Source organism: Nyctibius grandis, chromosome 13 (assembly GCF_013368605.1).
Source record: "Nyctibius grandis isolate bNycGra1 chromosome 13, bNycGra1.pri, whole genome shotgun sequence".
Lineage (NCBI taxonomy): Eukaryota > Metazoa > Chordata > Aves > Nyctibiiformes > Nyctibiidae > Nyctibius > Nyctibius grandis.
The window spans coordinates 1,845,204-1,855,786 of NC_090670.1; the positions used below are offsets into that span (position 1 = coordinate 1,845,204).

Genomic DNA, 10,583 nt, shown 5'->3' on the forward strand with positions numbered 1-10,583 from the left:
CCTGAGCCGCACCAGCAGCTCTGCCCGGCGACGGGCCCGCCGGCACGTCGGCATGTCATCCCGCCGCTCGCTCCGCCAGCCCCGACCGCCGCCCCCCGGGGCCGGGCGATGACAGGAACCCGCTCCCGCCGGCCTCCTCCAGCCCAGGGCCGCTGCGTTTTGCCCACGCTGCGGCCTCCCCCCGGCGGGGAGGGCCCGCGGCCCTGTCAGCCCCGGGGAGCGAACGGGGTGGGGGGGCGCCTGTCAAAGCCCGGCCCCCTGAGGCGGCGGGGGCACGGGGGCGCTGCCGCCGCGTCGCCACAAGCCGGCCGAAGCGCCCCGAGTCCCCGGGCCGGGGAGGCCCGTCAGGCCGCGGGGCAGCCGCCCCCGCCCCGGCTGAGGAGCGGCGGCCGGCGCGGGGCGGCGGGGGGGGGGGGGGGACAGGGGGGACCGGCCCCCCGCGCCCCCCGCCCCAACCCGCCCGCCCTGCCAGTTCCTCCGCGGCGCCGCAGCCAATCAGGTGCCGCCTTCCATCGCCTCCCGCCGCTCTCCGGTTTGTAAGACGCGGCGCCATTCGCCGGGCCGGGCCCCGGTACGTGCCCTCAGATAACCCGCCCGGCCCCACAATAGCGCGTCGCAGTCAGTCAGCACCAAGCAGCCCCCGCCGCCGCCCCGCTGTGTCCCCCCCAGGCCCGGCCCGGCCTCCCCTCCGCACCCCCCGCGGCCCGGCGGCAGCTGCGGCCTCAGCGGGGCGCAGCCCGCAGCCCCGTGAGGGAGGACGGTGGGGCAAGGGGGGGGAGCGGCGCCCGGGGCGGCGGCGGGGAAGGGGGGAAACTTGTCGGGGAAGTCGGGAGTAAAACTTGGCTCACCAGGTCCTCGAAGCTCCGGCGGTGCTCCTTGCCCTGCCAGTCCAGGCGCCGGGGGATCAGCTGCGGGAGGGAGACGGGGAAGGGGAGGAGGGACGGGGACGGAGGCGGCCGTCAGACCCCAGCCGGCCCCGCGCGGAGCGACCCCTCCCCGGGCGGGCGAGGGGAGCCCCCGCCGGTGCCAGCCCGCCCCGGGGAGGAGCCCCCTCCGCCGCTGCCCCCGGCCCCCCCGCGCCCGCAGTGGGGGCACCCGCGCCTGCCGCAGGGTCCGCCGGAGCCCCGGGAGGCGATGGGCTGGCTCAGACAGGGCAGGGCAACCCCCGACCCCCCCCCGTCCCGAGGGCTTCCCCCGTCCTGCCGGGGCAGGCGCCTTACCTGGTGCTCCTCCAGCTCCTCCACCAGCACCTGGGGAGACACGGACACACACACACAAAGGACGTGAGTCCGGCGTCCGCAGCGCAGCGGCTCCCCCGCCCGCCGCCCTCCTGGCCCGGCCCGGCCCGGCCCGGCTCGTCCCCGCCCGCCCCGGCCCGGCCGGAGCCCCCGGCTCCCCGCTCACCTGGGCGGATTTCTTGCAGGGTCCGGACTGCAGGAACCGGGCGATCAGGTAGTAGAGCTCTGCGGAGGGACGGGGAAGGGAGGGGGGAGAAGGGGACACGGTTACAACGGGGGGCGGCCGGCGGGGCGGAGGGCAGCCCCCGCCGCCAGCGATACCCACCGGCTTCGAGCTGGGTCGGGGCGGCCGCCGTCGCCATCCTCCTCAGGAGGCCCGAGGGGGAGGGGAGGTGGCGGATCGCGCCCCGGGGAGACGCCGCTCCTACTGCGGCCGAGCCCCCATGGAGAAGCCCCGCTGCCCGTGCGCGGCGCTGGCCCCGGTGCGGCTCCCGGCCGGGCTCATGGCATCGCCGCTCGCCCCATGGATGTCCCGGCCCGAGAGGCGGCCGCCGAGCGGGGTGCAGGGCGCGCCGCCCGCCGCGAGGGGGCGGTGCGCGGCCGGGCGCGAGGGGGAAGCGGCGCGGGGAGGGGACGGGGCGGAAGCGCCGGGCCGGAAGGGCGGGGCCGTGACGCAGCGGGGGCCGCGCTCGCGCGTCCGGTGGCACTTCCGGTTCGGTGTGGTGATGGCGGCGGCTGGGCCGCGCCCGGGCCTTGCGCCCTCCGCTGACATGGCGGGAGGGGTTGGGCCGGGCCTGGCTGCCCCGCAGCGCCGGCTGCCCGTGCCTCAGGGGCCCGGCTGCCGCCCCTGGGGGAGCCCGCCCGGCGTCAGCCCTCCCGGCCTCTGCGTCGGAGGTGCAGGGCCTCGAGGCGGCCTCCTGCCCGGCAGCGGCTGGGAAGTGGAGACCCAGGGAGGCCCGGAGAATAATTAGTGGTTAAAAGAAAGAGCAGGGATTCTTGTCAGGCGGGTGTGGGCACGGAGCCTACGCGTGTTCCGTGGAGGGGGACACGCAGGGGAGGGCTGCAGGGGTGGCAGGGGGAAGGCGGAGAGCTGACACTGCAATGGCTCCCGTTGGGAAAGGGCTAGGTGTAGGAAAAGGTCTGAGAAAGCACTGTTAGGTATGGAACAGCTGTATGGGATACACAAAGATAGGTTTTTTTGGCTGTCTTCATCAAATTGTTTAACCCACCGTAAACAGACAAAGGTGCTCAAGACAGGGTGTGGAGATACAACACCTGGTGTTGGGCAACTTGAGAGGTGTCTCGATGTTTAGAGGAGTTGTGCATCTCACGTTAATCGGGCCATTAGCACCATGCCCTTGCCTTACAGTCAGCAATACACCCCAAGGGTCATAGTCCTGCCAAGGTTACAGAAAGGAAGGCAGTGGGTGCCTTCAGGAGCCAAATTAAAATGGTTTGCTCCCAGTGCACAAGAAATGAAAATACGAGTGATGGCAACAGTTCCCCTTCAAGTTCAATATCAGTCACTGTAGATATTCTTAAGGGAAATAAATATTTTTTCCATGCGAAACACCCTGTCAAAGCTCCAGAAATTTATGTCACTTTAGGATACGCTGCTAAAACGCATTAAGTGAATTGACAGCATTCTTTAGTGTGAAATTGTGTTTTGCCACCATAAATACCAGGCATTTGGTATTAGAACTCCCCGAGCCTTGGCAGTGTAACAATTGCTGTCATAACTGGAGAACAAAAAAAGGCAACTCGTCTTCATGCTTTGAATACCAAGAGCTGAATCATCGTAAATCCATGCTGTTGAAACATTTAAGAATAAATTCATTTTTAGCATATATTTATAGCATCTGCTCATGACTAGGCTTGCCGTGAAGTGCTGTTTCAGAGTTCTTCCTGCTGTTACCGTGCGGATGCAGCCCTTCCTGCTGGCAGCCTCTTCTCAGGATGCTTCAGGGTACCCAGCCAAGTGCCAGGAGCTCTCTGGAGAAGGAGTTGGCCACTGACGTTCAGCTGCTCTGCATAATTCACCTGTATTCGCCTTCCCCTTCATACAGCTGTGGAAGTTGTTTATTCTGTGCCAGGATTAACTGGATGATGTGTAGGCCTCATTTCTTCTTCATCCTCTAAAGAGTTTAAATACAGTAAAAAAAAATCACTCACCGTGGCAGCTCTTGGAATCTTTTTTAAGGCAGGTTCATTGATCAGCTCATCACTAGCAGAGACACGAGGTGCCGCCTTACCAAGCCGCAGACCTCGGTTCTAGTGGCTTTCTGATAGTAACAACGCTCTCACCTTTCCAGCGTTACCCCGGAGCCTCTGAAGTTACAGCACTGGTGCTTCCTGTGAGAGACACAGTGTAAAGCTGCAGTTCTCAAAATAAATTACCAGCTAGGAAAAGAGCACGCTGATACGATCCTTAGAGGTAATGTTTCTCCCACCTGTCTTCAGAGCTGAGAATTGCAAGCTCATCATTTTATGCATGCCGGGAAGGCAAAGAAAAAAACACGGATGATGTTTTATAATATGCCCTGAAAGTACATATCAATCTTTCTGAGCGAAATAGAATTCGGTGTCAAGAGAAAACACAGCACCATAAATATTCTATGGCACCACGTCGTAGCGCGTTCTAGTGCTAACAGTTACCTGATATATTTCTGTATAAATACGGCTGTTTTCCGTGGCACCTTCTGGCCGGTGCCTTACTGAACCTCTCTGCTTGTGATTTGCTTTTATTTGAGCTTGGGGTGGCAGCATGTGAAGCTGCACTACCACAACAGGATTATTCTTTTAGGGCTTTTTAGGACTCTTTTAGGCTGCGGCATCCTGCATGCGGGTCAGGTGCAGACAGAGCGTTAGTCACGGCCAGAACAGCCGTTGTGTAACTCCTCGCTTGGCCAGGCACCCTCAGCAGCTCTGCAGTGACTCCCAAGCCTCTTCCCACGTTGCTGGTTCCCTGGCACCTCAGCTTCCCATCGTTAACATTTTCCCAGTTGCTTTATTATTCCCTGAGGCTGCTGTAAGGACTGTGAGCGATACCTCTTCCCACTTCTCCTGGGTTTTCCCCTGAAGGAGTCACCCGGTGAGTAATGCCCTCTCATTCCCCGGGAGCTCCGTTTCCACAGCCCTCTGCAGCCACACCGCGGATCTTGCAGCTCCGTGACTCATCTCTTTCTGGATCCTCTGCATCCAAGCAGCAGCGTGCTGGGGGGTGATAGTAAATCTCCTAATGAAAGCAGGATGTTCTGGTTGTGCTTATTCATCTTTCCCCAAAGCAGAACTCTGTGATGTAAATGCCAACGGCAGCAGTGGCACCCAGGAGTGAAGAAGAACGTACTAATGGTGTGGTAATGAACAACAGAGGTTCAGAAGCAGAGGTGCTTTAAGGAAGAAGCTGGATAGTCAGAGTTTCTTTCCATACAGCTCTTTAAACAAATAAAAATGAAAGCCTTTAAAGGATTTTAGGAGTAGAAACCAGTGATATTCTGGTTTCTATTCTACAATACCCACCCATTTGGTATTGTAGAAGCCTCTCAGCACTTGACAAGAAGCTGTTTTTCAGCTTTATGCCTCTCTCTGGTTCACCCAGTGCTGCACTAGTGCTCGCAGCCAACAGTTTACCCCTGTTTAATTTGACTACAAAACTCAATTAATTTCCCCGTAGTCAACTTGTAACCCCGTGTGAATGTGTCTCTGTTATTTTATTTATCATTGTACTGCCCTGATGAGTCAAGTTCTGACTTCTGCTTTAACACAGCATAAAAACGTGATTGTGGTTTTTCACAACCACACAGAAACGTACAAATCAGAGCTGCAGAACTGCGACAGGAATGTTGCACATCAAAAAAAGAGAAAGTTTAGAGTAGAATCGTGCAGGTGTGCTGGGTTGTGCCTGGGTTGTACCTTTCCTCTCCAGTAAGTGTAGATGGGAATGTGTCTGAATCCCTCTGGATTTACAGACTGCAGCAAGTGAAGCATTTTCAGCTTGTTTTTGAGTGTTTTCCATGCACATTTCTATGTGCATCCTGCTCGTCTTGGGCCTTTCATATGCAGCTAAATGGTAAATGAGGATAGTAATTGTTGCAGAACTAAAACCCGAGGTTTTGTTTGGAGGAGAAATCTCCAGATTTACGTTCCTTCATACAGTTTTTTTCCCTTCCTAACAGCTGTTAAATAATAATTAAATAGCTGTTAGATGTCGTACAAGGTCTGCTCTAGGTTTTTTGCTGTTTTTAAAAATTTAATATTTAATTTCCCTGCTGCATCATACCAATCTTTCCTCTAGATGGTGCCCGATACCCAAGAGTTGGGTGCGATACTATCCCATATCAAAGGCGGTTGAGAAATAGTCAGGACGCCACTCTCCTTTGTTTCTAAATTCTATCTTATAATAGTTCATCTAAGTTGATAGATTACTTGTTCTGCACAATGTAAATATGGTGTTTCTTCCTCTTGAGCATCTTAAAATCCCTTCCCTAGAGCCTGAAACGCCTGGAACAGTATCTGCTACTCCGTGGGCTGATCCATATCTTATATTTCTTACGGCAGCCATTAACTGGCGTTAGCTGTTGATCAGCTAGACGGTCTGTACAGCCCTGCTGCAGCTGTGGGAACCTGTTATTGGCCTAGTTTTCAAATAAATCAGTTCTCTGTGAATATTATGTAAATATCTGTGTCTCTATTTTACATAGAAATACAAAATTTCAAATATGGATGAAATGCGTATGAAAATGGGCACCAGCGATCAGCGTACCTGGATGCTCAAAGCTCGGCAAGCAGAAGGACCAGGTAAATCATGTCAGTATTCCAGGATATATTCAGCATCGCTGAATTTCACCATCGTACCTGAAAGTGCTTGTAACCCTGCGAGTTCTGTAAGCAGGAAAACTACTATTAGTTGTAAGTGACAAGGTAGTTTTTGTTATTGTTGGTATTACAATTGCTGTCGGCTCCATCCCTGCCTAAGGGCCTGATTCTGGTCCCCTGTCCCCAGGAGCCCCTGGCTGGGATCCAGCCCCCTGTCCCCAGCCTTTCCCAGCTGCCTCACACAGCCCTTCCCGTGAGGTGGCCACGGCTGCTCCGGGGGGTCACAGTGCACAAAGGGGCTCTCGCCCCAGAAATACCACCTGGTATTTCCCAGTGGGGCTAATTCAGCAACTTCAAATCTTGCTGAATTTTTTTAAAATAATCCTTTGATGTTTGATTTGTGATTTTGGGTTTTTTTTAGGGCCCAATCCTGCATTTTTTAGTTCTGGAAGCGCCTGGGAGCCGTGCAGCCTGTGTCCGACAGCGACTGGACATTCATTACCTCTCTCCCTGCGTAGCTGGGCACACAAATTTTACTGGAGCTCCCTCAGCTAAGTATATAATTTAAACAGAATTCTGTCCCCGTGTATCCCATACCCTTCCTCTGTTAAGTTGTGAGGATTTTTACATTTTAATTCTGTTTGTCAGTTTCACAAAAATACTATTTTTGTGAAGAAGCACACAGGGTTCACAAGAGCTTTTGAAAGTGCTGCTTTTATTGAAATAAAAAGAGGTTTAAAAATGGTTGGAGGTATTTTTTATATTTATTGTTATCCATAACAAGTAGACATTGTAAATAAGCTCATTTATCAGTTGTAAATACAGTCTGATAAAAAAAGGAAATTAAATATAAATTACTGGATGAGGTGATGGATTAGAAAACTGGCTTGTGTAAGACTGCCCACAGGAGTGTGAGTTTATCCGGAACTTTCCAAGTCACTAATAAAACTAATGCTCCAGTTCAGCGATGAGGAAAACGAAACGGGCTCTGTGAGTCATGCCATAACACCAAGGTGCCGAAACCGAAACCAATACCAAATCAAGGAGCAGCCATCCCCCTTCACCGTGCTCTTTGTGTACCCTGGCATACTCTCAGGCACCTCTTCCAAAGAAGAAAGTCCTACTCTCCTGAACCCCCCAAGGTGATTTTTGCAGACCACTGCTCCCTCCCCTTGTCTTTCCCCACCCTTTCTGGGTATCCATCCTGCGGAGAGCGAGCTGAAACACGTGGGCACACCACGGGCTCATGCAGTGCCAGGACAACGCTTGTTTTTATTTGTTTCTGTGTCCTCCCTGATAGTTCCTTACGGTCTGTTTGCCTTCCAGCTGCCTGGGAGCGCTGCGCAGAGCTCTATGAAAATGTCAGCGCAGCGATGCCAAGATCTCAGCGAGCAATAGTCTGTCAGAGCCCCTTCCTGGGCGTTTGTAGTGATTCGCATGATTTTACATCCATCAAAGTTCAGTTTCATTTGTTGTTCTAATCCTTAAATCTCAAGCGTGATTTAGACCAACCAGAGTTAAGCAGTCAGATCGTTTCATCTTTGAGCACCTTTCTGTAGCTCTTGGAAAATACTCTCCCATACAGGAATTTTGTTGCCATTGATTTTATTTATTTATTCAGTTTAAAGCCTCTCCTACTCACCTGCAGTTTGAGACAACTTCTCCATCTTATCCCTCATAACGAAAGACTTTATCATGGAAACCTCCATAAATTCCTCTGTAGTAAACAGTGACCCACATATTTCATTTAGTTCTCGTACTTCCATCATTCAGTAGACAAATCCATCCTCCTCTAGCCTTCCAGGTTCTTATCTTTGAGAAGAGTCTTTCTTCTGATATCCTCAGGAGTTCAGTTTTCAGAATCTCTCTTTTAATTTTTTTGGCCTTAACTTATTAGAGCTTGAGCTACAGCCCTCTAAAATGTACATTTTCTCTGTCATCTCCATTTGGAGATGACTCACATTCTTGGAAGGTCCCTTAAAGCTTTTCTTGATAGAAGGACTAATTTAATTTAACCTCTGGTGAAGTGTTTTTCAACACCTGCAAGTACTGGCCCTTTTGGCTGTTCCCTTTTGTTTCTTTTACACCAACTAAAGAGTTTTTCTTTAGAGTTTGTGGAGTTTGTGTGGCTGAGTGCTAGGCTGGTATCTGATGGAAAATAACAGGCGAGGCCAGTAGATGTGAGGTGAAGATGTGAAGGCAAATGGTGGCCCAAAAGACAGAATTCCATCATCGGTCTTTATTTTCCCGTGGCATTGTATCCTTAGTGCTGGATTATAGTGAGATAAGTGTGGAAGGCAATTGCACAGACTCTGTAGGTGAAAAAAGTGTCTCCTGTTTATTCGCCAGACTCCTGGGCAGTTCATTGAGTCTAAAGGATCCTGCCATTGTCCTGTGGAGGTTTCTCTTCTCTCCACGTGTTTCCTGACGTCTCTCTGGACACCAGTGTAATAGATCCCAGTCTCTTAATCTTTTCCTTTCTTTGCTCCTGCCTCCCGTTTGGGTGACTCAGCTTGCTACAGGTAACATCTTTCAGACCTTGACCTTTCTTCCACACCCTTCTTCCCATCTTGACTTCGTTGCTGCTGCACATCGACTATACCAGCCCCCCGGGCTCTTGTGTTTGTACTTTTTGTCTTTGCTACGGCTCCTTCTGAGATCCCTAGAAGCAGGCTGAGGAACGTTTCCTTGGGAGACACAGTGCACCTGTAAAAGGGGCTTTGAGAAATCCCATCAAGAGCAGCACGAACTTCTTGGTGCAGGTTTTTATTCACTGCTGGCTGAATGCATCAGGTTCAAGCAGACATCAGAGAAACGCTGGGAGCTGAGCACCAGTGGAGGAATTTGAGCAGAACATAGGCTCGTGAGATGCTGCCATAGTTTCTAAGAGTCTTGTCTTGTCTTTCTTTTGAACATGTGGAAAAACAGCCCGTGCTGCAGCACTCCCTCCCTGTCAGGAGAAGAAAGGAAGAGGACAAAAACTCTTGCTGGAACTTCCCTCCTGCAGCACTTTCATCCCATCCCTCCTGAGGTGAGAGCCGTGGTCATGTTTGGGGAGGTAGGAGGACCCGTCCTGCATTGGCTCTGTCCCAGGGGGACGCAGGCATCCCCGAGCTGGGGACTTTGCTTTGTTCCCTGCAGCCCCACCCACCTTCTCAGCCAAAAAAGAGATTTTTCACCAACTGCCAAAGTCTCCCGCTCGTGGTTTAATATTAATTTTGGCAATTTGGACCCAGGCTCTGAGCTACTTTCTCCAGGGATCAGTACGGCAGCCCTGAGGTCCAGCCACGTCTGGAGTGACAGAGCTTGTTTCGTTTGACAATATGGATTTAATGAACAGGCTGCCCAGCGCTGGGAACCATTTCCCTCAAATAGCTGCAAAATAAATGATGGGACGTTTTCCAGTGCAGTGCTGCAACCACCCGAAATACCACTATAAAATTCACAGGCGCAGACCAGGGTGACTGCATTAAGCAAGGCTTAGGGGGATTATCGAATTAAATGGGCTGCCCCTTCCACCCTTCCCCCAGTCTTATTAGAAATCTGAATACAACGACGGACGTTAAAACAACACGGTGGGCTTGGCTAAAACCTAGAAAAGCAAAGAAACTCCTTGTTAAGGCTCTTGCTTTATTCTAGGCTGCCATTGTGTTCGGGCGCAGCGTTGTGTTTCCGAGGGGTTCTGCCAGGGAGCCCTGGGTAATCTTGTGAGCCACGGAAACCGCCGCGGCTCGAACGCTCCCGGCACGGCTCTGCCTCCGTAATTCCCCCGGCGAAAGAGAAATGCAACGTAACGGCGCAGAGCGCAGGAGCGTCGCCGCCACCAGCGAATCGCTCTGCCTGGCTCTGGCACTCGTCGCTCGCTGCCCGCCGTGCCCGGCTCCCTCCTCCTCCCGGGGACAGCGGCGTCCCCAGCGTCCCGCTCGCTTCGGGGAGCGTTTGTGCAACGAAAGCTTTGCTTTAATCTCTGCTGGATTTATCCAGATGCATCAGTTCTCTGGAAGGCTTACAGGGGTTTCAGGTCTTCTACGTGCACGTAGCCTTCGTTTGGTGTATTTGAAATTAAGAAAAGAAACAAAAAAAAACAACCCACCTTTAAAACTGCTTTGCTTGAACTGCTTTTGATGGGGCAGTGGGACACGCACCCAGGCTCTCAGTCCTAAATACGGTCTGGCACCCATGTAATAGGTTTTAGGCTAATGTGTGGCACGCTGTGCCTGCTTTAATTAAATGAATTATAGCAAAAAAAGCATTTCCAATTTAGATATTTTAATATCTTCACGATATGATTTGGTTAAATATTTAATATATAAATATATACAATTAAATATTAATTTCCAATACGTTTACAGAACCCACTTCACCCAAATGACCACAGAAATATTTCCTTACCAGGGAATTCCTTTTCTTTGCATCTTTCTTAACGTGATTACAAACCCTCGTAGTTCAAGTCTTTATTTTAGTACAGTTCTCTTAGTAATAAAATAAATTCATTAGGCTTGGGGTGCAGAAATGAGACACCTGTGTAGT

General features: G+C 52.5%; 1 protein-coding gene and 1 long non-coding RNA gene across 2 annotated transcripts in view; one reads left to right on the plus strand and one right to left on the minus strand.

The window, feature by feature from the left end:
* The window catches only part of BRWD3 (bromodomain and WD repeat domain containing 3), a 57,484-nt gene extending 55,712 nt beyond the window's left edge, over window positions 1-1,772 (minus strand). Inside the window, exons 1-4 of the mRNA XM_068411720.1 lie at window positions 1,564-1,772; window positions 1,405-1,463; window positions 1,221-1,250; window positions 849-908 (exon numbers count right to left, since the gene is read on the minus strand). Of these exons, the coding sequence (XP_068267821.1) occupies window positions 849-908; window positions 1,221-1,250; window positions 1,405-1,463; window positions 1,564-1,600 (186 nt within the window). The 5' untranslated portion in view covers window positions 1,601-1,772. The remainder of the gene's footprint in view (window positions 1-848; window positions 909-1,220; window positions 1,251-1,404; window positions 1,464-1,563) is intronic.
* LOC137669582 (uncharacterized) lies at window positions 1,112-10,128 on the plus strand. Its single transcript, XR_011049124.1, has 5 exons — window positions 1,112-1,452; window positions 5,939-6,035; window positions 6,475-6,608; window positions 8,982-9,084; window positions 9,693-10,128. It is a non-coding gene; the product is annotated as an uncharacterized lncRNA (long non-coding RNA).
* The last annotated feature ends 455 nt before the right edge of the window (window positions 10,129-10,583 follow it).